This window comes from Alligator mississippiensis, chromosome 8, assembly GCF_030867095.1.
Source record: "Alligator mississippiensis isolate rAllMis1 chromosome 8, rAllMis1, whole genome shotgun sequence".
In the NCBI taxonomy this organism is placed as follows: Eukaryota; Metazoa; Chordata; order Crocodylia; family Alligatoridae; genus Alligator; species Alligator mississippiensis.
Window position 1 is genome coordinate 56,132,123 of NC_081831.1, and position 27,868 is coordinate 56,159,990.

Here is a 27,868-nt window from a genome sequence, read left to right on the forward strand (position 1 = left end):
TGAATTTTAATTCCTTAAAATAAAACTGGGAGGACTCTCCTACTTCTGGAGTTAATTTTTTACAACTCCAACCTTTCCCCCTCCCTCCTTCCTATCTATCCAGGACAAGATGATAAACATAAGCACAGAATGACAGAAAAAACATCTGAAAAAAGGAAATTCCCAAACTCTGAAGATACTTGGGCAGATGACTGAGATCCTGCAAGGTGATCTATTCAAAGAAGCAGAATTATATATTGATTAATTATTTCTTACTGAAAAAATAACTCATCTGCCTCCTGGAATAAGATCAAGGGATGTCTCAGAAGCAAAATGAACATAAAGCCACAATAAGTAACAACAACAAGGCTACTGCCAACAATGTGACACAACATTCAGCATGAGACCCACATGCAAGTTTACAGAGTGAGACAGAAATTATAAGAAAATGCTGTGCAAGAATTGGCCAGAGGCTCAGAAAAAAACAGAGAAGACAGAAATTCCAAGTACCAAAATAGCAGTGTTGAGACATCAAGAATAAACTGAACACAAAATGCCACAGGAAATGCTGCAAAGTGCCTGAAGCAAAAGCCTCAAAAATTTAGATAATCAAGCAAGTTTGTTTAAAGGTCATAAATAAAGAATACCATAGTCATTTCACTGGAACATAGTGATGTGTTAGACCAAAAACCAACAGAATACTCTTCCCCAAGCAACCCTAGACAAAAACAGTAACATTTGGAAGGCAGCATTTACACTTGACAGGAATTCTGTGTATGACAGCCTCTAGTATGCTTGGATTGCTCATTGCCATGCTGCTTGGGATGCAGATGACCTAAGGAATTAAGGAACTCCATTGCAGGTTACAAAGAAAGAAGCAAAGACTGAAACAAGATTCTTGATGAATGGGATCCTTAAGAAAGTATTACTATTATTAGAAAGTACAGTCAGAGCATTTTATAGTACTATAACTCAAATACAGCTGGCCTGGTGCCATGCCCTAATATTGATTCTTGAATATTATATCTGTGTGCAGCAGCACTTACTCCTGCTGCTGGTGTCCTGCTATTGGTGTTTGATCTGCCTAGAACAGGGGTTGTCAACGGGGGGTATGCATAACCCTAGGGGTACTTAGAAAGGTCATATGGGATATGCATGGGCGGGCGAGGATGGAGCGTGCCCCAGGGCACAGTGGCGATGTCCCCCCCAGTATGTTCCTACACATTGCCTCTTACCTGGCAGAGAGGGAGGGGCGCATGGGGCACCACCAGCCCCATGCAGCACACTGCGGCACCTCCCTGCTCCCCCAACAGCTCGCTCTCCTGATTGGCTGCCAGGCCACCGCCCTTTGCTAATAGCCCACGGCAAGGAGGCATCGCAGCCACCCCTGCCTACAGAGCCATGAGGGCAGCAAGGCACAAAGGGTCTCAATGACAGGAGGTGGGGTGGGAGGGGAGTGTGTTTCTGTGCCCACTCCCAGAAGCAGGGCAGGGAGGCTGAGGGCAACAGCACCCCTCTGTGGACAGACTTGAGGTGGGAGGGCTCGCATGAAGCATCTGCCGCAACCACCCAACACCCTGCACTGCCACCTCCTAGGAGCAGTGCCAACAGGGGGATGAGGGCAATGGCTTCTCTCTCTGGGCTGCACAGGCACCATCCAGCCAGCCGGGGGGGGGCTCTTGCACGCGGCAGCCGACACCTTACACAGCCGCCACCACCCACTGCCCTATGTTGCTGCTGCGCACTGTTTTCCCATGACTGGTCACACATGCGGGTCCGTGGGCTGCTGATGGGCAGCACAAAATTGGCTGGGTGCGAGGCCCGTCAGCAGCCCCTGGAGCCACATGTGTGACCAGCTGTGGGAAAGTGGGCTGTGGTGGTGGCTGTGCGCGAGTTCCACCTCTCCCCTGCCCTGTGTCCAGCCGCCACCACCAGAAGGGGTACATTAGTTAAAAAAGGATAAAAACCCCTAGAATGTCAGGCAAGAGAGGGACCCTCAAGAAGAAAATGTAATTCTGTGTAAAACTACCTTCACCCTGTTATAGTCTCATGACTGTCACCAGTGTGGGATACCTTCTGTCACTGTTAAGGCTACTACTTTTTCTTTCCAACTCTGTGGGGCATGGTATTCATTAAACCTTCAGGGTTTCTTCCTCTCTTCTTCTCTTTGTTCTTCCTTTGAAAAGGTCATTCCACATCTCCTCTTCTGATATTGTCAACCACTTCTTCAAATGAATGCTAGGGCAAACTGAGGCAGCCTGTATGTTCTCAAGTGACAACTGAAAATCCCAGCTGTTTCCCAGAACTTGATGGACAGAGCTGAGGGCCAATAGCCACTTAAAACATTCAGATTCTATGATTGCAGGCTACTGGACAGATCACTCTTTTGTTTAAAAATATGAGAGGAGAAAGTCAGAGGTGAGACTCATGCAAATGCAGGTACCTAGCTTTCTAGGGTCATTAAAGTTTGTATTGCTGTTTCACTACTAAAATTTATTTGAGGACACCGAATTCTCCCTGCTTTTCTTATGGCAGTCATGTCTAAGGATAGTATTAACTGTTGAAGAAATTGCTTCTTTTTTTCTTATTTATGAGAGGAACTGGGAGACCAGATGGCTGAGGCTGTTTAAATCTGCTAGGCAGCGAAGGATTAATGGAAAGAATGAATTAAACAGTTGCATCTCCCAAGCTCTGTTATTTTGTAACATTATAACAAAATTACTCTCTTAGTGGCCCATGAAGATCTTTATAAGATGGATGTGTCTTATTCTGGGCTTTGATCAATAGTGATATTATTAATGTTGTCATGTAAAGCTGTTATGGCAGGGTGTCTCTGCAAGTTCAGTGCACGTTTGGAAAGTTTTTGGTTTCTTTTAATGGAAGTATAGATTATGGTATATGAAAAACTCTGTTATTTTGTAACATTAAAACAAAATCATTCTCTTAGTGGCCCATGAAAATCCTTATAAGATGGACATGTCTTATTCTGGGTTTTGATCAATAGTGATATTATTAATGTTGTCGTGTAAAGCTGTTATCGCAGGGTGTCTCTGCAAATTCAGTTTCTTTTTAATGGAAGTATAGATTATGGCATATAATATTGCAGCTATATATAAGTTAGTGGTTTGCTAAACCACAGTGTGATAAATGGGTTCAAGTGCATTGGTCAACGTGCCCCTGTAATATGTGTGATGTGTGGAAGACCCTTATTTAAATATCTTTTATCCTTGCTGGCATATTCCATCCCTAGAAACAGGAATAGTAAAACTGACTCTTCCCCAGCTAATGACTCATTGAAGACGGACATGTATTTGGAAGGAAAAGAATGAAACAGCAGTTGTGATAGGCACTAGAGGATGCTAGCTAGGAGTGGGGAGGGGCCACTTTTACTTTTCCCCCTCCCGGAAGCTATGTCTATTCAACGGACTTCTTGCAAAAAGAACAGGAAATAAAATGAAGAACTCTGAACAGGCTTCTGCCTTCTCTGATTATGCAGTCAGGGGAAGATAGACATGTACTGGGCCATAACTGAAAGCTGTGGGGAAAAAAATGGAAGGTGCCAGGATATAGGCTGTCATAGGGATGTTGAGAGAAAACCACTATAATTACATAAAAGAAACATACAAAAGTCTCTGTTTCTGTTATATCTCTGTAGTTAATTTTTATTGATTTTCTAAAATTAATTAAGATCATACTTTAATAAAAAGGTTAAAATGCACTTAAGACACTATTTTTCTGGCAATTTCAAAGGTATTCAGGACCTGGACAGATGATATCTTTTTTCTTTTTTAGATGCTCATAAAGTAGGTAATTTTCAGTGTCATTTTATTTATGTTATTTATAAAACAAATTACAAAAACATCAAAGTATAATTTAAAAGAGAAAACTGAAGAATTTCAAGTTGAATTTGAAGGCTTAGGGATATGACCAAGTACCTTCCTGAATATTCAAGGGTTGCACAAAGTACGAGAGAGACTAGGTAGCACAATGGAATGGCCTGTTAATTAATGGATGATCCCAGAGTAGGCTAGATCTTTGGTCACTTGGACATTCAATATCACAACACACTTTTCACATGGCCTCAAAGATACTATTACTATTACTTGAATCGTACAGTAGCAACCAGAGGGAAAAGCAATAAGGAGTTAATATAAATTAAAGCAGAATTAACTTCCAAATGGATAGGTTTTGAGTCTGTAGAACATGTTCCCCAGCTCTACCTGTTCTTTGTTATATGCCCATGTAACCATGGAGATCTGACATCACGGATCTCTAGCAGAAGGATATTCTGCCTAGTAGGTTTAAAATTACAAACTTCTATCAATCAGTGAGAAATTGGGTTATGGCAGGGATTGGCAACCTATGGCCTGCAGGGTGGATCTGGTCTGTGGAAGTCCAGTCCCACGGAGGGGCAGCCCAATGCCTCCCATCCTCTCCCCAAAGCTCCCCTCTGCTGCAGTTTGCTGCTCCATGGTGTCTGAGCTTATCCTTGCTGCAGAGAGCTTGGATATCTGGCAACTGGCCACATAAACTAGGAAGAGGGCTGGAGACTTGTAGCCCAGCGATAGCCTGGTTGCAAGCTCCTGCCTACCCCATAAAAGCTTGCCAGCCCCTAGGTTATGGAGGTGTCTGGTGACTGGGACAGCAGCTGTACAGAAAGGAGAAGAATAGTGCAGGACAATATGAAATGTATGAATATATATGAAGATGTTTTGTAGAATTTTGTTTGTGGAGTTAGTGAAATCTGCAGCCAAATCTGCACCAAGTAACATATGTGCACCACTACTGAAGTCAGCATAGTTGTATGGTTGTAATCCGAGAACAGAATTTGGCCTTCAATCTATGTAGGTGGTAAATAAAAAGCGAAAGTTATAATTGTAACTGGAATTATTTTGTGAATATTGCTCCTAAAGGAAAAATCAGAGGCTGTGAAGAAGTCAGTTGAGGAGCAGTTAGTCTACATCCTATGCTGTCTTAAAAAAAACAGTTTATTTTAGACAGAAAAGCTGATGGAAGTTCATGTCCTTAACAATAATATTATACTTTTGCTCTTTCTCTTCAGTCTGTGACATGACATAGTAATGCAGTGCAAGGAATCTTATGGGAGTGGACTGACCACTGTAAAGAAGAGAGGGGGCAAGAAAGTGGCACTGGGATAGGTTTTCACATGAAACAATAGGTGAGAGTATCTGTGAGCCATACTCCCAGTCTTCTCCCCGTAACTCAAGACTCTCCTCTCAAAGGGAAAACAATGGTTTTCCATGGATTTTTCTATTTCTTTAGTCTGAGATTTATGAACATTTTTTCCTTCTTGTGTGTTTTTCTAAGGAAAACAACATTTGGCTTTGTGTGTTAGGACATTTCCTGGCACTCAGCACATGCTTAACGATACAAAATATTCCTGTGCTATTACTGATATGCGGCAATTTTGGCAATAAGCAGAACCTGGTATTCTATATCATCAAGTCTTCCAAAGAAAGTTAGAACTGTATCAAATCATACCAAAAAACAAATCACATGATATTTTCAGAAAGACTCCGAATATACGACTGATTTTTCATGTGTTCCCCGTATTATAAACTTTCTAGTAGTTATATCTATTTCCCGAGTGTTTTAGTCCATAAGGTCTTACTGGTCTTTCCATGTTGTCCATTGGTTGAGTAGCACTCTGAAACATGTCAGGCCTAGGAAATGCTGAGATGTCATATTTCTATAAAGAGAATGAATTTAACATGTAAGATAGTAATTTAATAAGATTTTAATTTAGTAAGATATTTCTTATTCTGTTTGTATTTAAGACAGGCTGTATGTATTAACATAACAATGTATTTTTACACTATATGTCTCATGTCCCAGTTTCAGAAATTATGTTTTCAGTGTGAACACCTAGCTATTTACATTGCCTTGAGATTATTTTGATGTAAATTACTACAGGTTTGGGCCCTTTGTGCACTGGAGTTCAAACTGTTAGAGATAACAGAGTTTTAGTACAATACATAGATTTTATAAGTTAGAACTATGGATAGCTGTATTTCTTTGATAGCGAAGCTACCAGTAAGTTAGTTATCCAAAATGTGTCCACAAAGGCTACAAACTGCACCATCATGAAGCATGTTCATGATGTAATTGTTGAAGCAAGTGCTATATGTTCTACTGGAAATCTAGGAGCCACTTTCTACCCTTCCTGATAAGCACCTTCCATTTTGATCATTCAGGGCTGAGAAAGAGTTATATTGTTTAATCACCTGTTGTGGGACTCAGGCCAGTGTAACTCTGGGGAGGAATTTTCATACTTGGGAAAGAAAGAATGTCTTCTTCTTTTAAAAAGACTTATCTTTTTAAAGTTACCAAGAGATTTGGAATGTAAGAATATTTTCTGTCAAGGTAGCACAGTGCATAGATGATATATTCAAAAGTATATGATAAATGCAAATTATCTCAAGGCTCCACAATTTCATCTATGTAACATGGTTTTACAAAATTATGCTACAGATTAGATCTTACCTTTCCCAGAACCAGAAAAACTAGTTTAACAGTAGGCAAGAAGCATCCTTAAACATAGCTGCTGCTCAAGAGAAAGAACACACTTTTCACTCTTTCATTACTTCTACCCATTTGCTATCATAGAAATATTAAATGCAGACCATACTTAAGAAAGAATACAAGCTTCTGAAGAGAGGAACGTTACGAACATAAAATGGTAGGAACACAATGTTGAATCATGGTAGAGAGCTCTCTAGATATGTAGTTCATGTCAACCAAGAACATTCCTCTCATAGATTCTGATCCTAGAATTGTAGCCCTAGCAGTGGAAGGATGACCCTACTCTGACTTTGGTCTATATTCTCAATGAAAAGGCTAGATTGTGCAGCCATATTCATTTTGATGAAACTCAAATAACTTTTACTTATGATTAGTCCCATTAACTTCACCAGTAGGGCTAGGGATAGAAGTTACACATAAACTGGTTTAAGTAACCAGAAACTGGTTTAAACCTGTAACAGAACAGAAACTAAGTACACATAAACCAGTTTCAAAATGGCTGAAACTGGTTTACGATAAACCTAGTTGAATGTAGCATGAGATTTAACTGATTTCAGTCAAATCAGTTTATGAAACTTCTGTCCCAGACCCCTTCCTGATTCTAGTTAAATCACTTGTCAGTGCAGAGGCAGAAAAGGATCTTGGAATCATTACTGATGCCAAAATGAACATGGGCTGACAGCGTGGGGACGCTGTCAGGAAGGCCAACCGCACCTTGTCATGCATCCACTGATGCATCTCAAGCAGGTTCAAGGAGGTGATCCTCCCCCTCTACGCGGCACTGGTCAGGCCACAGTTGGAGTACCGCGTCCAGTTCTGGGCGCCGCACTTCAGGAGGGATGTGGACAGCATTGAGAGGGTCCAGAGGAGGGCCACCCGCATGATTGGGGGCAGCAGGGCAGGCCCTACAAGGAGAGGCTAAGGGACCTGAACCTGTTCAGCCTCCACAAGAGAAGCCTGAGGGGGGATCTAGTGGCCTGTTACAAACTAGTCAGGGGGGGCCAGCAGGCATTGGGGGAGTCCCTGTTCCCTCGAGCACTACCAGGAGTGACTAGAAATAAAGGTCACAGGCTGGCAGAGGGTAGATTAGACTAGACATCAGGAAGCGCTACTTCACTGTCAGGGCAGCTAGGATCTGGAACCAACTTACAAGAGAAGTGGTGCTGGCTCCTACCCTGGGGGTGTTTAAGAAGAGGCTAGACGAACACCTTGATGGGGTCATTTGACCCCAGTGCTCTTTCCTGCCATGGCAGGGGGTCGGACTTGATGATCTGTCAAGGTCCCTTCCGACCCTACAAACTATGAAACTATGAAATAATCCCCCAGTATCCTAGCATGCTTTCCACCCCTGGGCTGGGTTGTGTCATCTGCTCCAGCAGAGAAGAGTTGGGGGTGGGGGAGGGGAAGGCAGGGACTACACCCTCCCCTCCCCTCCCCTCCTTCCCCCCGCCCCCCAACCCAGCAAACTCCAGCTGGGGTCTGAGGCCAGGGCGGGAGGTTAAACTCACCTTCCCCTGAGTACAGAGCTGCCCTGCTGCTAAACTTACTGAAACTTACTGCTGGCTGCGACTGTGGACTACAAATCCCAGAGGCACCTGGAAGTAGGAAGAGGAAGTGATGAGCAACCCTGGAGAGTCCTGTTGCTGTGATTCTGGACTGCAAGTCCCAGAGACCTCAGGGGCAGCAGGAAGAGGAAGCGAACACACAGCCCATGCTGGCTGGGTGCCAGAGCGATATGCTCTAGTGCCCCCTGGCTTCTGGCCTGATGCACTGCAGGCATGTGGCTGCATCCCCTGAATCAAAAGTAAGCGTGTATCCAATTGTTTCTCAGTTTAATCTCTGCAGTTTAGACTAACCTGCGAAGACTGAATCAATTCAGGCCCAGGTTTTTTGACTGTACATAGCCTAGATAAAATTCATCCACGTACAGAGAGCCCACAAAGGGCCTAAATCCTCAAAAAGAGATTTACACAATATAGCCTAAAGCAAGCAAATCTGAGGTTTCTGTGATAAAGCCCAGGAAAGTTAGAGATGTGGCAGACCTGTAGCCAGTAAACGCATTTTCCAAATAAATACTGTTCTAGCTTATACGTAGAAGTGCAAGTTATGACAGCTTGCTTTCAGTGCACACATTATTATGTAGTTAATCTTTGCGTTTGAGGTTGTTAATACATACTGGAAATTGTCTGATGGGCATAGCTGGAACTGGATTTTCCTCTTCATAATCCACATAAGGAATATTACTGCCTGGGTAGGCAAACTGATTATGCTGAGGATATTGGTGGCTGAAAGAATGATCTGCTCCTGAAACTGGCCCTCGCAATGGCTGATGGAAGAGAGTGCTATCAAAATGAAATAAACAGGGCTTTAAAAATGTAGCTAAAATAAAAAGAAAATTATATGAAACGTTAGGCATTTTATAACATTATTTTTAGAAAAATAGAAACAGTCACATAGTTTTCGTATGTTTTAAGTCACAGCAATCACTAGATTAATTTTTTTTTTAACCATTTCACTTTACTCTTAGGCTCCAGTCCTACCAATACTTGACCATGTGAGTTAATCTAGGCATATGAATAATTCTCCCCGACTGTGAGGTTACTTAGATCAGAGAATCTGGTTCTAAATACATGCACAATGAACTGAGCGCAATGCAGCACCAATTCCAGTTTGGGCCCAACATAATATAAATGATGATTTATTAACAATATTTTAAACCCATATAGTCATAAATTTATTTTTACTAAAATGTGTATTATTAAATATGGCTAAAATCAGAACAAATGTGAAATCAGAGCAGGAAATACTAACCAAAGCTAGAGAACCCAAACCTTTCTGTATTCTACTTATTTGCTATTAGAATGGAACATTACTTCCACCCATTTGCCATTTGAACTAAATATATGATATTTATTTTTATATTATAATCAATTTCAATTATATTGTATTATCTTTTGAATTATATTAAAAATAACTTTTCTATGGACCTTTTCTAACTTAACATACCAGTAATTTCTTTTATAAAGTTATGAAGCATACTTTCTTCTAGAACACAGTAACCTTTTAAAATCTAGGCCCATATGAGATTTCTGATAGCAACAGGGAGGGTTAGAAGGTGTTGTAAGCCTCCATGATATAAAACATATTTCAAATAAATTACACAATATGTATATACTGCAAGTGTGGCTTATAAAGTTGCAGAATGTTTGTACTTGAAAGTCTTCCACTTCTTCTCTTAAACCATTGCTTTCCAACTTCTTAATGTCCACATACCCTGCCACACTAGTGGAGACTGCAAGCTGTGATGGCCCCATGCTGCAGGGACCAAACCAGGCTCTGTAGGCACTCCTCTGCCACACAGCATGCAGACACTCCCTACTCCCTCCTGCATCAGGTCTACCAGGATACTCTACCCTCCACTGCACTGTGCCTGTGAGCAGAGCTGGCCTTAGGGGTAGGTGACATGGGTGGCCAAGGGCGCCTTCGTCAGGGGGACACCAGGGAGGGCATTAGGGGAGTGCCATAAACACACAAACACCAGCACTTTACCCCCGCCCTGCCCTAGCCAATCTTCGGCCCCAGCTGCTGCTCAGGAGCAGCCAGGACGGACAGTGCAGGTATCTGCAGAAGCATATTCCTCACCCCACCATGATGGTGCCATGGAGATATCTGGGGACTGGGGACAGATCAAGCTAGGGATGAGGGCCACCTGCATGAGCAGCTATGAGTGTAAGGTATGGTGCCGTGTGCAATAGTGTAGTAGCATGTGCATAAGCATTTGATTGGACAGGACATGGTCCGAGCAAGTGTTTGATAAAATTTTATGATAAGAATTGTTGCAGCCTGCAAGAGGTAAGTGAAAATTTGATAGGAGAGTATATGAGCTGAGTGTGGGCTTGATACAAAACTTGATGTTGTAAGTAAGGCCAGAGCATGAAGTGACTGGATGAGTAAGAAGGGGTGATTTTGGGGTATAACAGTCTGAGTTTAGCTTGAATATGGGAGTAGGAGGGGGTTTCTGCTCCAGAGAGAGAGTCTCTGGTGCGTGAAGTGTGCTGATTCTGTTGCTGTCCTTGGTGGTAATGAGGTGAGCTCTTGGAGAATCGAACTTGGATACAGTCCTTCTCTAACTGAGCCCTTGGTAATTTCTCTGCATGACATCCCTGCAGCTGTAGGAACCGTAGCCTGTGGTAAAGTATCACTCTGACCCTAATGCCAGAACAGAGGACTTAGCCTCTGCTTTCTTTTGGGGGAGCCCAGAGAAAGTAAAGCTAAGGATCTGGAAGTCAGGGAGTATAGTATGCATTTGCCTCAGTCTGTGAGGAGTCCTGAGGACCCATCTTTGTCACCCCAGATTAGTTGATATCTTGCTATCCTTTCCAGCCCTATTTCTATTCTTCTGATAAAAGAAAAGAACAAAAGAAAATTAAATAAAAAGTTTCAAATATTAAGCTGGTAAAAATAAATATTCTTCTACATACAAAACAACATTAAAATAAGGAATTTTTTAGTGTTAGATGCCACTTAGGCCCTAGTTTAGAATGATTCAGTGACGCACTGGACATTTATAGACTGCAAGTGTAAAAGAATAGTCAATGTTACACCAGTTGGAAGAGAAATACATCTGCAAATTTCAAAGCAGATGTCCACCATGGAGAAAGTATGAAAAAAAACTTCTCCAATTAAGAGGGTTTTTTCCCCAGAATTTTGCACTATAAAATTTCCAGCATCTTTTGAAATATCTCGTCCTGGCTATTGCTATAATTTGATCCTGTTTGTCATTACCTATGTCACTGGCAGGAGAATCACTATATAAACTTTACCCTTTAAACCAAGGATCAAATATTTAGAGAAAATGAAAAAAAAGATGACAAAACACAGCATACCTGTGAACTTCTACTCGACCTGGTGCCTGAGGTTGGCCAAAGCTTTTATTTTTCAACATAACTTTTGGTATTTGCATACTTTGTGTGGTGAGGTGACCCTGCATATGAAAGATCAGAAGCCAAGATTTTACACAGCAAGTCAACAAATGGTATAAAGTAGCTCATTACGTACAGCTTGTTAGAGGTTCACTTGTTTTAAAAAGCTGATGGTTTAGTTGGATTTTTTCTTATCAATTCATTTACAAATATAAACTTTACTTTTGTCTATTTGTTGTAAAGTTAGTATATCATCAGAATGACTTGAAACATTCATATTTTAATAAGTTTAAATTCCACATAACAAAAATGCTCCGTGGGTCTGATCATCCTCACCTGCCACTTTTTTAGTGGAGTTGCTTCTGATTCACATCCAGTGTGAAGACAGAATAATCAAACCCATTGAAATGACTGCTAGCCAGAGATGTGGGGTGGAAAATTTTCCAGTGCTTTATTTTTCCATGGGAAATTTTCCATTTCTAAAAATTGTTTCATAACATTCATTAGTAACAATGAATGGATGCCAATACAATATTAGGCAATCCTGGCAGTTTCAAAGTTGTAATTAATGTTTTTCAGGTGATTGTCCCTAGTGTGTGAGAGAGTACACGTTTTATTGATTTGTAAACAGGAGGGTAAATATACTCACATAATAATCCAAACCAAAAATCAAATTATGAATTCATCTAATTGTCTGTGCAAGTTAAATAAAAACCAAAGCATGGCATTCCATGCAGTTTTTTGGGTATGTTAAAATTAGTGTGTCAACAGTTTTCAGTGCCTTCATTTTTTTGGTTTTTAAAATTTAAACAAACAATTCAAGGGAAGTATATGCTATCATGTATTATCTTTACATGTTTACAAGTATTCCAATAAAAATAATTTCTTTCCACATAAAGATTTGAATTTGTTTGCATATAACATTTAAATCACATTAAGAATGCTGTATTTAATTTTTATCCTAATCAACTATTTCAGTTCAAGTCCTTGTGGCTATTGGGACATAAAATTAACATGGGGGTACTTTTTTAGTTTTGTTTATTAAATATAAGTCAAATAAGTATTCTAAATCAGATCATGCTCTATTTAGGGCATTGGAAAAATTTCCAGAATATTTTCCAATTCAAAATTTTCTGGAAAACCCACATCTCTGCTGATAGCTAAGGTCATTTAAATGTTTTCCCAAAGATTTGTTTTCCCCCTGCACAATATTAGGGAAGGTTTAATAGATGCAAGCAATCATAGAGAGTAGTACTTCATCCACCAGGCCAGTCTCAACTGCATTTCACTCAATGGTGCCATTAGCTATGGCCGTTAAGACAAGAGGTGTCAGAGGTCCAGCTACAAGAATGAGACCCTATCCCACATTTTTTGTGGCTGAAAGACTCATGTGAGAGCATGGCAACTCTGTCACAATACTGTGCAGGACTGGCTGGTGAAGGCTGTCTCTGTGTTGGTCAGGACGGTACCTATGAACAATACTGGCCCAGGTTGTGACAGCCAGCTACATCCAGACATTGTTGTAATAGATGAGGACAACTAAAAGATCCTGATGGTCAATGTGACCATCCCATTTGAGAACTGGTGACATGCTTTTGTCAAATCCTAGGAGTCAAAGCTGTCCAAAAACAGACCACTGGCTGATACCCTGACAGAGAAGGGGCATGATGTGATGGTGCAGGCACTGATCATGGGAACTTTGAGCTTGGGACCCAAGCAACGAGAGCATCCTGGGAGCCTGCAGAGTACCCCACCACTACGTGAAACTGATGGTATCCTATACTATCTGATGTTCAAGGGTCATCTATGTCTAGCACATTATGGGACATTGCTAGTATGAAGACAGCTGGCTGACACCACCCACCAAAAACAATACCCAGGAGATAAACTGATACCCCTCCCCCATGAGACATACTATAGGCTTACTAGGGGTTAATGCCTTTGAATATTACCTACCCCAACAATTGTACATGGCCTGTTAAAACTGTGGTCTAAGAATGTCTTACAACTCACAACTCTAACCAATGTGCAAAGTTTTGTCTTTCTACTTTCCGTAGTGTCACAGTGGACCTTCTCAATCCCTTTACCTCAGACTAATGTAGGCTGCATGACTAAATGCAGGTTTTAGATTGCATTAATATAAACCAACTATGTACCTATGTAGCTACTATGAGCAGGGTCCTATATTGTCTTCCAACTCTACAGAGCCACATAATAAACTACCATTTTTAACACCATCTTGTTTTGGCAAGAGCTCTTTCCTGAAAATGATACTGTCAAAGCAGGCAGCATTTTTTATGCAGCAGAAATGGGAACATCCTGAAGAATAAAAAAAAGTACTCTGTATTGCCAACCCAGCTAATAAAATGTATTTCTTCTTCAAGAACAATTCAGGAATAACAGTAAGTACTGTACTTAGTTTAACAACTTAGCATCTAGAGGGAAGGGCACTGATACAGCTCCCTCCCAGTATCCATAGGTGATTAGTTATTAGCATTTTGTCAAGTCCAGTGTTGTCCAGTGCATGAAAGCCCCTGAGACCTGGTTTCCTTATTCAGGCAAAAAATCATACTGATTACAGTTCCATCATTTCTTCAACTTTTTTAAATGTATGACAACTGCCGATATTGTGTTTATCAGAGTGCTTCCAGCAGCATCACCAGAAATACCACCAAGGGCATCCAGCAGAACACAAATCAATAGCAGACTCTCCTATGCTGAAGAAGGGTGTTTGTGCCCGAAAGCTTGCAAAGAACAATTTTTCCAACTATTTAGTTGATCTAATAAAAGATATCACATTTACCCAAAGAACCCTGTCAACCAAGGGCATAGTTATTTGGGCTCCTTTAATTTGCAACTGTGTGTAATGGTCAAGGAAAGTTGTTACCTTGGAGGGTGCTGGAAACTGTCAGGAAGCATATCCTTGATCTCTGGTTAATCACAGACCTCCCTGTGAAGCCTCTGGGCATGTTAGACCATTCATTATGCATAAACAGAAGAAGTAATTAAGCTCCTTTATGGATTTAGATAGTTGCAAGAATGGATGTCACCAGCTTGGGAGACCTCAGCAAGAATTAACTGAGAGAGAGATGTGGCATGTCTGCCCTGCAAACTTACTCCACAGGCCACGCAGCACAATGCTCTGTGCAGGAGATCTCTTGAAACAGAAGCAGCACTGCTGGCTGTGTTCATGTGGGCTAATTAGTACTGATTCTCAGCAATCCTGATTAGTTTGTCTGAAAGCAACAATACTGCTTTTTTGGTTCAGGATGGTCTATATGGCATATGTTTGAAAGCACTACTGCATGGTAAGCCTGGATGAAGACATACATGCCCATGGAGATGTGACTGCAAATGCAAAAGCTGGGATATTTACATTCTGTGGATGTCTGTGTCAAAGCTGTGAAGCCCCCAGGCAACAGCCAAAAAGAAAGCTAGAGGAACACTGGAGGTAAGGCACTGAGTGGAAGCCAAGAAAGAATAAGTCTCTTTGGGCAAAGTGCAGCCTGGAAAGTCAGGATTGGAAACTGAGGAAGAAAACTTCCTGCTGATTTGTTCTTACCATGCTCATGAGAAGTCTCCAGCTAGCATCTTCTTCAGGGCACTTTTATGATTTTATAGTTTGCACAGCTGGGTTGGTACAACAGAGCTATAGCACAGGCTAGTATTTGGTCCTTGTTTGCTACAACATAACAACAATAGCAACAGCTATCTTATTGCATTTTTTTGTTTTAGAAATTGACAATTTGAAGTATTTCATTGCCAGATTTCACCATGCAGATGAGTTGGACCTAATCCTGCAGTCCTTAGTGTAGTAACTCTTTGTAGAGCAGCTACTGTGCATCTTATATGAGTACAGGGTACATAATTAATTTCCTAATTTTAGCACTTAAACTGTACTTGTAACTGGTAGATAGATCACTCAGTATGTCAGTAAGAGACAACTGAAAGTACCATACTAAACTACCTAGGCAGACAAGGTTCTTTGGGTGAATCTGATATCTTTTATTAGACCAACTTAAATAGTTGCAAAACAATTTTTAAGCAAGCTTTCGGGTTCAAAAACCCAGATGAGCCTATGAACTCCACTTCATCAACCTCCTGGATACTAAAAATCATGGACTAAATATAGACATTGGATTTATGCACCTTATAACCTGCCTGACCTCTGACTACCCAGGTACTTCTCCACTATTCACCCCCTTCTCTCCCCGCCACCCAGCCTGTCTCTCACCCATTGACTCTTCAATCTACATCTTCACTGACTGCTTATCTTGTATGCATACCAGCCCAGCCTCTGGCTTCTTTACTTTTTATTCCATCCAGGAAGAGCGCATACCAACTGCTGAACTTCCTCAGCCTGATGAAGGGTTTTGAACACGAAAACATGCTTAAAAATTGTTTTCAACTATTTAAGTTGGTCTAATAAAAGATATCAGATTCACCCAAAGAACCTTGTCTGCCTATGTCCTTAGACCAACACAGCAACATACTGAACTACAAAGTTTTATCATTATAAACTAAACTAAATGGCACCACCTACTGGTTAAAATATAAAAATGCATGAGGCATAGGTTTAAGTGTCAACATTAATGTTTTTCAGGTTAAAATATATAACACATTTATTTATCATACCTGGTATCTACACTAATTTTTCAGGCAGCCAGATTTGATTTATCTAGAAAGATTATCTGAAAACAAACGTGCACATGGAATAATGTTGCTATTTCTCCACATGCTTGTGTTTCCCTGATCCCTTACAGTTCAAATTTATTTATCCCTCCCATCTGTATGATGGTGTCAGTACAAGTGATGATTTATATTACTGAGAGTATGTTGTCAAGGGCAATAGGAAAAAGCTGAGACTTGAGTTTGAACTTGACATAGGAAGGACGGTTTAGTGGTAAGGGCGGTTGGCACTCGCAAGATCTGGATTAATGTTTGTATTCACTCATGGACTTCCTTTATGAACTTACACAGATCACTTACAATTTCTCTATTTCACAGGAGTGTTGTACAGTTAAAAAACATGAATTGTAATGGACTGCTGAAACATAATGGGGGAGAGGGACATAAAAAGTACCCCAATTATTTCATAGGGAAAGTATCTAGGAACGAAGACTGGGATCTTTTTATGACTCATCACTGACTTACAGCATGACCTTGGGCACATCATAATTTCCATGTTTTAATTCAGTTTAACCTATGAGTAAGACAGGCAGCTGCACGCTCCCTGCAATCTGGGATTTGATTTTCCTTGTGCCAAAAGAGAAGATCATAAAACAAAAAATAGTTGTTGGTAGTACTTCAGTCTATACTAATTTAGTGAAAGAAAATGGAAAATGCATAAGCATTAAATTTATATTCTGAATTGTTGTAAAACTATTTAGTATTTAGGTATGTAAATGGTAGTCCAAACCAGTGTTCCTCTGGAAAAAACCTGATAAAATGATAATTAGATTAGAAACAACCACACCCTGCTGGCTCGGCAAAACATCAATGTGTCCCTAGATAACACCACTCTCAACAGGTCTGATGGAGAAAAAGGATCATACTGTTACAATTCTAACAATATTTAAATCTATTGTTTAAAATAAATTGGCAGGCAAACCAAATACATTAAGAAAAATGCTTAATTTTAAGTTTATACACAGCTTTAGTCTAAGTTTTCATTATACAGATTTATAAATGTACTACATTGTGTTTATCCATGGTGGCCCAGATCCTCAGCTACAACAAACTGATGTAGCTTAACTGACATTAATATAGTTAGCCTGATTTACATTAGATGAAAAAAAAATCTACCTGGTAGATGTTCATAACAGAAGGTGCTTAAACAGAGAATTACCATAATGCCTGATCTCTTGTCTCCAAGAATATATTTTATAGAAGGTGAACCTCTGTAGCTGGGCCAAAAATGTTTGTGAAATGCCCACTCTGTTCACGCAAAAATTCTTTTTGTACATTTCCCACATGCAAATAAGGTGCACTTGCAAATTTTGCAGATGCAAATTAAGTGCACTGAAAATGTATCTCTTGAAGCAAGTTCTCATAGAACTCTATATATCAAAATAAAGATGTATTGGTAACTAAATCATGCAAATGATCATTTTGTATTTTATGGTTGCACTGAACCACAATAGCATAGAGCAGTCCATGGAAAACAGACATTTCTAAGCAACAACTATCACTACTGTTTTAGCAATAGAACTAACCTTCAGGAAGATAACCTTTTGTCTAAGTCGGCGTGCTTATAAAGAAAAATGACTTGGTTTTTTTTTTTTCCTAAATATATCAGTGCGTAGTGCCGTGTAAACTGAGGAAGACACAGTCCTTCAACCAAATATCTTACAATCTAATGATGTAACCCTTACTTATGCAAAGAGTTTTACTGATGTAATAAAAACTATTTATGAGTCCAAATGTACATCTGCATGGCACAGACTCAGCTGGTTCTAAACATACTCTTTGTGCAGTGCTCCACACAGCCTAATTAGATAATGTAGCTATACTGCTTAGCTTTCTGTAAGGCTCTAAAGAGCTTTGTGACATTCAACTATTGAGCTGAACAGTGCCACAGCAAACTGTGTGGTTTGGGAGTGAGAATGAGATGGGAGCCTCTCAGATGGGCAAGATGAGGCTTGTTAATTTTGAGTCAAAAGAGCCAGAGTTGCTTCACTGAGTTTAACTATTCATCTTTACAATGAAACACCAGAAAATGATACCTAAACATAATGTGAGGAGGGAACATGTGACAGCAGTATTTCACCTTTTACCTCAGCAAATGGTTGTTGAGAAACATCTCTCAAGTTATCAGTCAGCTCTGGAGTGTATGCAGGGTTATGGTGTGCCTTGTGTTCTAATTGTCTTTTCTGTTTCCTGAAAATTAAAAAAATGGACAGGATTTCAATGTATGCATGACCATTTCTTTTAAGTTAATTCTTCATTGTATAAAGATGTCACAAGTTCATTCTTTGTTGTATGAAGATGCAGTGAAAACTAGGAACACCAAATCTGTCTTCTGGGGTTCAGCTGCCTATATGCTGTGTCAGTCATGACAACAATGTGAGCACTTGTTGGCAGTGAGTTCTAGTTGACCAGAAATACATGCTAAAGTAAATGTAACACATTCCCTCTATTGACACCTGGCCATCCACTGACAATGCTGCAGGGATATAACTGAGGTCAAAATTTAGCCTACTGTGCTAAAGATCTAGAAAACTACCACATATCTCCTTTCAATCCTCTTCTCATTGTCCCTTTCATCTCCTACTTTCAGCTCAATACCTTCATTCAGACACCCCTGGGCCTAGAACAGTCTCCTACATTTCCCAATGTGCTCCAGTTCCTCCTTACATCTTCCAAGAAACCATCTTTCCTCGCTTTCCCTGGTAATAATTACTTTCTGACTGACACTGACCTATACATTTTCTTGTAGTCCTTAAATGTTGAAATTGGAGCAGAAAACATATTTTACTGTTTATATTGCACTGTGGATGTCAACAAGCCTGTATGTATGACTAATAATAATGTTTTAATAATAATAACATGCAGTGTAGGGTCATATCCTATTAAGGCATGGATAGACATGTCTTTGAAGTACTTTAAAGTACTGCTCTGAGGGAAGCATTTCAAATTGGAAACACTTTGGCATCATACAGATGTGCAGGCCCCTTCCAGTTCAAGTGCTTCAAAAATGACCCTGTGGCAGTGCTGTGCAGCTAGGAGCTGGAGAGCACAGATCCTACACGTGACTTTCAGGTCCAAGTCTTTAGAGGCTTTCAAGGACTGCTGAGTTCAGAGGAGAACGCCCATTGGCTGTATTGTTCCTAGCTTCTGTTGGGTCCTCAGACCTACTGAGAGCCTGGTCAATTTCACCTTGGTAAGGCTTGTCAGTTACAGGATCAGCACTGAGGAGCCTGGACAAGATGCCTAGCCTCTCCTCACCTTGGAGTTGCTGACTGAGCAGAGCTAGGAGATGCTGTCCTTCCTGTCCAGCTTGAGGCAAAGTCATGCCCACAATACCCTATGCAAGACAGCCTTCCCTGGGGAAAGCCTCCGTACCTAATGCCGTGGGAGCTCCACCTGAAGCAGATGCTGACCCTGAATTAGTGGCAGGGAAACAAACAGTGGCAGCTGGTCAATATGGGGCGCTTGGGTGCCACCCCACCAGTTTCAAAACGACACACAAAAAATGTGTCAGCTAAATAAATAAATAAAAATAATAGTATCATTAACTGGCAGTATCCAAAACAGTGTCAGTTGAATTAACAATGTAAACAAAAGTAATAATAATTTTTTTCTTGCCTATGTCTGCTAGTAGCATAATCAATGATTATGCTCATCTACTATGCATACACAACAAAAAGTTGAGTATACGCAGTAAGCACCTTGGGGCAATCTCCTTACCACCCAAGTGGTGTGTGAGCAGGAAAAACACGTGAACAGTTTGAATGGATGGCAATAACCACTTCTTTAAGTGGGCAGGGGGAAACCCTGGGAAACTCCTAGGGGGACGGGGAGCAGGAGGGGGAGGCGAAAGTGTGGGGCCTGACGCTCTCAGTCACCCAGGGCTTGGCTTAGGCTCACTTTCCTTCTGGAGCCTGCGAGGTAAGTGGGGTGGTTTGCGGCCAGGGAGCGGGGGGTGGGGGGGAGGGGTTAGTTTTGATAAACATAAAAAATTACATGTTATGTTTTATAACACTGTTTTTGTAAACAAACAAAAATTGAATAAATAAAATTAAAAAAGATTTGAAACTGGGTGATACAGTGTGATGCTCCACCCGCCCCACCTGTCTCAGAGTTCACCAGCTGCACCTGGAAACAAGCATCCTTTGTTAAACTTTAATGACATGAAGATAGTGAGGTACTCCCAAACATGTCTCCATGTTCAATTTTGAGATATTCTTTACTTTTGCTCCTAGTTTCCAAGGTGATAATTTCCTATGCATCATGCTCCTGGACAGCAAAAGGTAGAGGTCCTTCTCCTACCCTGAGGATGCAGCCTGGTTTGCCATTTTTGGTGCCCCCAATGTTTTCTGGAGAACAGAGAGGGCTATCTTTGGGGGAACCCTCCTCTGCCTGCACAGCCCTCTCCTCAGTTGATGAGGGATGGCAGGGGATGGTAGCCAGTTCCCTGGTCAGGAGAGAGTATTTGCAGAGGACGTTCCAATACCAATCACCAAACAATTGGGAATCACTGAAGAATGCCACTGAGTTCTTCCTTGCCTAGGAAGTCCAGCAACTCCTGTGGAGAGACTGTAAGCACAGTGTAAAACTGACAGATTCTGGGCATTCCTCTCATCACAGCTTTTAGCTTCCAGACAACCTCAACTGCCACCCATGCAAGGCCTCCCCATTAAAGTTATATGAGTTTTAACCACACTGACCATCACTGTTCCTGCACCCACTAGCTTGGACCCCTTCCTGCTGTACCCCAGGCACCACAACAGGAATTATGGAAGCCTGCCTGCCACTGTGCTGACCAATAGTAACTTGAGAGCAGGAACCATTCCTAAGACATTTAAAACCATTTCACCAGGCAAGAGATCTCTGAAAGGACTACCATCAGGGCTTTCTTTTGTGCTGTGAAGAATGCAAGTCACTCCAACCCCCAGTATATACTTTCTACCCTCCTACTTGATCCCAGAGATTAGGGGGAGTGAAAAGGACCAGAAGAGGGCTGCGCTTCTGGGATTCGTTGTGTTCACACAATTTGCTGTGTGGGAAAATGAGGGTAAGCTCTTCCTCTTCATCCTGCCGAGAGTGACCTATTTTTGTTGTGGGCTGGGCATGGAGGGCAGGTCACAGTCTGTTGGAAAGCATGGTTTTCCACTGATGCTTTCTACTTACATGGTATTGACTGAGATTGAAAACATTAGCAAATAAAAGAGCAGTACCTTGATTAATTGCTCTAAATTTTCTCCCTGCATTGACAATCACTCTCACTTTTCCACAACTGAGAAGTGTTGGGAAGGAGCATAGGGGGCCTCAGGTATTTATTTGTGACTTTCTGGGCAATGATTGGCAGGGAAGAGGAGTGGCAGCTGAGTTCCTATGTTACTTTGTTTACCCTTGCTCATACGACTGCCTGGCTAACGTCTTTAGAGAGATGTAGCCAAACCAAGGGGGTGACCAAGCAGTAGTGACCATTTCCCAAGTGGCTGGGGCCAACCACTTGGCAATGGTGGGGAGTGGGGAGTATGTCGGAGCAGTGCCAGTGATGTTGCCACCCACTGTAGCCCTCACTCTGTAGCAATTGAAGGAGGCAAGGCACAGGAACTGGGGAACAGTTGCCAAGACTTATTGCTTGATAGTTAGGAAAGGAGGATTGTCAGGAACAAAAAAAGTGCTAAGCTGCCTGTTAGTGAATTACCTGACAACTGTCAAGTAAGTCCACAAATAGCATTCTGCAATGAGAGATCTCCACTGATCCCCCAAACACTGCTTAATCACTCTCCTTTTAGTATAACTTGTTACTGTAATGGTTATGTGGGCAGGTGTTATTTCCAGGGTTCGAATTATACTTTGATTCTTGAGTGGGAGGTCTGCAAAAAAAATGAAACCAGTTCATTGGAAGGAGCAAACCGATTGGAGAACGCCCTGGGTTATGATTTTCAAATCTTACAGGGGGGCTCTCATTTTTTATGGGAGGGGCTCAGCCCCCCTGAACTCGCCCATAATTTGCACCCTGGTTATTCCCCCTGGCAGCAGCCTCATGGCAGATGCATCAAACCCAGCACAAAAATGATGACATGGCACAAACTCTCAGGATGTAATCTCCCACCATCTTCCCTCTTCCCCCTCAAACCAGCATTACACTCTTTTAAAGCAATGGTGCTTTAGGGCAGGAACCTGACCCTGGAGTGATTCAAAGCAAGCATGCCCTTTCCCTCCCCCACCCCCAACCAGCTCTGCACATCCTGAAACCTTTTCTCCCTAAGGGTATATGTTGCAAGTTGGCCATGTCCTCATTAAGCAACAGTATGGGACCTCATGCTCCTGAGGCAGCCTAATGATATAATGATGCTGCGGGGGGGGGACTTGAAAACCACAAGCACTGTCACATGCTGGAGCATAAAAAATTACCAGATGGTTGGGTGGCCATCACTCCTGTCTGTGTCTTTGGTCAGCTCAGCTCAGGGCATTCAGAGGAAGAAGGCCAGCTTGTCACAGATGACTGTTGGAGGATACTCATTGCAAGTAGTGGAAGGATGTGTGGTAGGAATATGGAGGAGATAGGTGGCTGTGAGGATGGGAGGACAGTAGGACATAATGTTGATTGTGGTTGGGCCCTTGAGCAGCCATTTTGGAGGCAATGTGCTCATAGATGGCCTTGTTGCAGTGGCTCAGCTGGAGTGAGCAATGTGTTTTTTTATCCTAAATGTCAAAGAGCAATATTACCTCTGTCCACCATCTAGTTGATAGACCTCCTTGTGGATATGGCAGCTGCCAACATTTTGAGTGGAGACAGCTGTTGATATGCTCCAAAAGATCCTCAATACTTTAGCAGAGGCTAAAGCGTTAGTGTTGGTGCACAGCAAAAATTAGCTGTGCCTTTATACCTGGCAGTAAATAGTTGAGGTCACAGGCCAGTCAAGTTCTGTAACCCTGAAGCAGTGGAGTTCAGGTGTGTCACATAAGTGTTTCCTTGGAGCAGCAGGAGTGTGGGATGCAGGACTGACCAACTCCCTACCTTTCTGCCTGAGGATGCATATGTAACCTTGAACTGCTTCACTGTTAAGCTCTTCAAGTTCCTGCTTTATCCAGGATAATCTCTGAAGTGCTTCATCAGTTGCATGAATCTGTACTGTCACATTTAGGGGTGTTATGAAATTGTTTGGAATACTTTAAAGGTTATGTCTGTCCATGCCCTAAAACGTACAGTTTAATGTTTTCAAACCCCTTTTCACTCTGAAATACAACTACATTCTTTCCCTTACGTCTAACAGAGTCTCAGTTCACTTAGATATCTCCCAAGCAGTTATTTTCACTTACAATAATAATGCAACCCTAAATTGCTATATTTTTTCCTTTAGTAATTCAGAGAACTTGACAGGATCCTGATCAGGCTTTTACAGGTCTCTCTCTCAGCCTGATGTTACTGAAATGCAGTCAAGCCCTAGTAACAAATAAGTAGGACAGGACAAATATGGTAGCCTCAGGTTACACCAGCAAGTTAAAGGGGCTTAGTCAGCCAGGTCAGTTCTGGAGAGGAGAAACAAATTTCTTGTAGCAATAAAATGCTGAATGATTATATAGTGTTTTGATAAAATAATATGCAATATGGCTGGTTATTTTGAATTGCAATGCTGTTAATTTAAATTATGAAAGACTATAATGCTAGCCTTTACTTTGTTTTCCTAAAACTGTGTGCAAAAATCTATCTTTCCACAGCCTCTCTTAGGACTGGTTTCCTATTTTTAATAAGAAAATGTGATCGTTTTTTAAATAAATAAACATACACATAACATTAGGGCATAGTTATATTTCGGTCCTTCCCCTCTGCCACCCACTTTTTTTTTCAGAAAAGCTTATGTTCATAAGTAACTTACCGTTCTCCCTTATCACGTTTACAGTAGTAGACAATCTGCAATATTACACAAACCAGAAAAACCAGTGCTACTCCAGGAAGTACAGCTACTAAAATCAAGTCCAAAGTTCTCCAAAGTTGATTACATTTTTCACCCAGATACCAGTACTCTCCCCAGACGCCTCTATAGTAAGGACATCTGCCAATAAAAAATGAGTTATTAAAGCATTAGTCTAACCAAAAATCATTAAATAATCAGAAAAAAATGTTTAGTTCTATTTTTATTTAACATGTGGGGTCCAGGGAAACATGAAACATGATCTATATAATTGTTTTATACCATTAGCTATGCATAGGGGTGCACACACATGCATGTGCACCCCCTGCAAAAAGCGCTGGCGGTACCTGTGGGCAGTCGCTGCTTGCTACCCCACCCCTCGCAGCTGACACCGCTAGCAGCATCTGCAGGTGGTCCCTGATTACTGCTGGCCACCACCGACACTGCCAGCAGCATCTGTGGTGCTTGTCACCTCTTCTCCTCACCACCAACACCACTGTGGCTGCCTGCAGGAGCTCCCCGCTTGCCATCACCATGTCCCTGCCACCGACACTGCCACTGCAGCCTGCGGGCAGTCGCCGTACTCCCTCAGCCTCCGGGGGCATGTGGCATTCATGTTTTAAACTACTACCCATCTTTGTTGTATCTATGTATCTACAGGGTAAAAACAATAATGCTAAACTCTTGAGTTTTCAAGTTGATTTTTAAGTTGCACATTGATTTTCTTTTATTTTCAATATTTCTTGACTTTGTTTGAGAGTTTGGGTATAAAGCAGAGGTGGGCGATTATTTTGTCTGCAGGGCTACTTAACAAGTTTTGGTAAGCTGTCCAGGGCCACAAGGGTAGCCCTGCCCTTGACAGGTGCCCCACCCCATGGTCACCATCTTGGGACTGGAAGTCCCACCCCATGCCCCTGACCTTTGCCACTGGAAGTACGCCTTTTGGGAAGGGGGTTTGCCATCTTGGAACCAGAAAAAACAAAACAAATTATATACTAAAAATCTGCAATCACATATTTGAATGTTATTAAAAATAATTTCTTGTCCTGATTTGTGTGTATTTCCATTGCATATGTAGAGGTGACTGCATAATACCTAAAAAATGAAGTCTAACTCTTGTATATTGTGGGGTGTGTGGATGTGCAGTGTAGGGGAAAGTGTGTGTGTGTGTGTGTGTGTGTGCACGTGTGTGTGCGCTCACGTGTATGTGGGGTGTGGGGAAGGTTGTGGGGGTGTATGTGGATGTCAGTGGGTGTGGGGATGGGGATGTGTAGGGTGTGTGGGTGTGGTCCCCCTACAAACATGTCCCCATTATGCACAGCCCCTGCTGTCAGTGGCAGCAGGAGGCAGAACCCCTGATGGCGAACCGTCCTGGCAAGCCCCAGGACTGCATGTGACCAGGCCACCAGCTCCATTGCACAGAGCTCACATACCTGCGCCTCACAACACTAGGGGGAGCCCTACACAATGAGGACAGTGGTGCATGTTATGGGGATCAGTTGAGGCAGCAGGGAGAGGGGCAGAGGCATCCTGGCTCCATAACTTGGAGCCCCCCACTGTTCCCCATGACCTACGCATAGCAGTGAGTGGGGCTGAGCCACCGCTGCGAGCCCCATGCAATGAAGCCAGATGGACCCCATGCCCCCACTGGCCCGGCTCTACTCTCCTGCCCCCCTGTCCTGGGTCCTCACTGACTTGGCCCTGGCCCTGGGGCAGCAGCATGGGCCCTGCACTCCCATCCCATCTGCTGCTTTGCTCCTTCCTGCCACCGCCACCACCACTACCCCTTACTGCCACTGCTGCCAACCTTCCCCTGCCACTTCCCTACCTTCCCGCCCACTCACCCACTGCCCTCTCCTCCCCATCTACCACCACCACCACTCCCCCTCCACCACCACTTCCCTACCTGCAGGGCCAGGGTCAGTGCCATCTTGCAGGTGAAGGTGGGAGAGAAGTGTGCGCTGCCCTTGCAGGAGTGAGCGGGGCTCGGCCCCACTCAAGCACAGCAGGGGCAGCCTGGGGCCAGGCTGGATATAGTGAATTGGTAGGCACCTGCCCATGGGCTGGATGGCGTGGAGGGAAAATAACCTGGTGGGCCAGATCTGGCCTGTGGGCTGTATTTTGCTCACCCCTAGTGTAAAGGGTGTCACTATTGTGTGCAGTCTTGTAGTGGAAGGCCTTTACTATGAAGTTTTTGTAACATTTTCTGCCAATGTTCAGTTTGGATTCTACCTAATTCCCCCTGGAAATTTGTTCCATAGTTGCATCCCCTCCACTGGTCAGCTTTTTAAAAGTGGATTTAATATATTTGTTATATAGATCAAGTTTCCAGAACATAATGTACAGCTACTTTCAAATTGCACTGAGCTATAAATTAGGCATGCAGGATTTGCCATACTTCTGCCTATAACTTAAGCAATAAGGAAGTGTTGTAATTGTCAAAGGGAAATTCTTCTCTTGAATCCTAAAAGTGATTAAAATTATGGCTTGATTCAGGGCATTAAGTTTTTCTTATCAGAATTTTAAATCTATACAGTTACAAATGCAATTCAGTCATAAAACAATTCTGCCTTGTAATAGCAAATTTCAAATGCTGACTACAGTACATGGCATGTCATTAACTTATAAGGAAGGAAAATTTGGTATTACATTTGTATTTGAACCAGAAATGTACTTTAGAAAGAAAAGAGGTGGATGTTGTTAAGGAATTACAAATCAGACTCTTTCTTACATTTTGATCATGCTCGTAAATAAATCACTTTTGGGTTGAATCTTACAGAGCATTTCACTTCATTGAGAAAACAATTGAGGCTATGATAAGAGTATGAAAACAGGGGGTCCTAATCATTAATTATTATATGTAATCTTAACTATATATGCAATTCTTGCATCTCAGTTGGTGTAAAACAAGCTAAAAAACAAACAAACAAACAAAACCCAAACTGCAGCAATGTTAGACCCTGAACCTGAATCTGAGTCTCATGATCAGAATATTTTGTTCTTGCAGGAAGTGAATCAAGACAACAGTTCATCCTCATGGATCAGAATGCAATGCCCATTATTTCTTTATCAGCAAAAATACACTGACACTTTTACATTTATTTAGTATATCTCACACTTACTTGCAAAAGGGCTTTTGGTCTTTACATCCACAAGCAATGCTATTAGGGCAGAAGCCTTCTGTATTACCCATGCAATTATCAAAGTCAGAAACATTAGTGCATCTGGCTGTAAATTAAAACAAACACACACACACACACATAAGTAACAACATAGTAAGTGAGCATGTTGTAGATATGCTGCATAAAAAAGAAAAAACCTCAAGACTTTGTGAAATATTCTTTAAACTTTATAAATTATCTCTCTCAATGATTCGCAGACCTGAAACGATTTGAAATCTCATCTTTTCCCTCTGAGGGACAAATGCTTACCGTCTCAAATTATTTTACTCTGAATCTCTGCATACCTCCTGATCTATTCTCTTTCAGTCAGTAAATCATACCTACCATGTGTACTGTGATTTAATACCTAAGGGCATTTATAGACATATTTCAGGAGGTGGGGGGAGGGGATGCTTTAATTAGCATGGCTCCAAGAGCCATGGTAATTAAAGCGCCCAAAGCATCACGTCTATCAGCGTCCCTGGATTTGTGAGGGGTAAAAGAAAAATCATATCACAACTGTCTTGATCAGGAAGCTAAAAACTGAAGACAGTTTATGCCACCTAGACTTTAGGAAGCAACACAGTATTTATTTCCAATAATGATATTGAAGCTGGGATGAAAATAATAGCGCATTAAAGATAAACCCATTTTGTTAAATCAAATATTCTGT

General features: G+C 41.8%; 1 protein-coding gene across 1 annotated transcript; it reads right to left on the bottom strand.

Annotated features, from left to right (window-relative positions):
- Positions 1–3,610: 3,610 nt before the first annotated feature.
- LOC102571781 (uncharacterized) lies at positions 3,611–27,256 on the bottom strand. The gene is made up of 6 exons (XM_019487922.2): positions 27,157–27,256; positions 23,999–24,175; positions 18,221–18,323; positions 11,409–11,506; positions 8,699–8,864; positions 3,611–5,689 (listed from the first exon to the last, which is right to left on the bottom strand). Exons 1-6 carry the CDS (start codon positions 27,225–27,227, stop codon positions 5,564–5,566), a joined length of 741 nt encoding a protein of 246 aa, XP_019343467.2. The 5' UTR covers positions 27,228–27,256; the 3' UTR covers positions 3,611–5,563.
- Between the last annotated feature and the right edge of the window lie 612 nt (positions 27,257–27,868).

Excerpts from the sequence above, each read along its gene's own strand:
- LOC102571781 (XM_019487922.2), bottom strand. The coding sequence starts at position 27,227 with ATGGGTAATACAGAAGGCTTCTGCCCTAATAGCATTGCTTGTGGATGT. Across the intron at positions 24,176-27,156 it reads GACCAAAAGCCCTTTTGCAA|ATGTCCTTACTATAGAGGCG; the intron begins GTAAGTGTGAGA and ends TTTTATTGGCAG. Across the intron at positions 11,507-18,220 it reads CTCAACAACCATTTGCTGAG|GGTCACCTCACCACACAAAG; the intron begins GTAAAAGGTGAA and ends TTTCATATGCAG.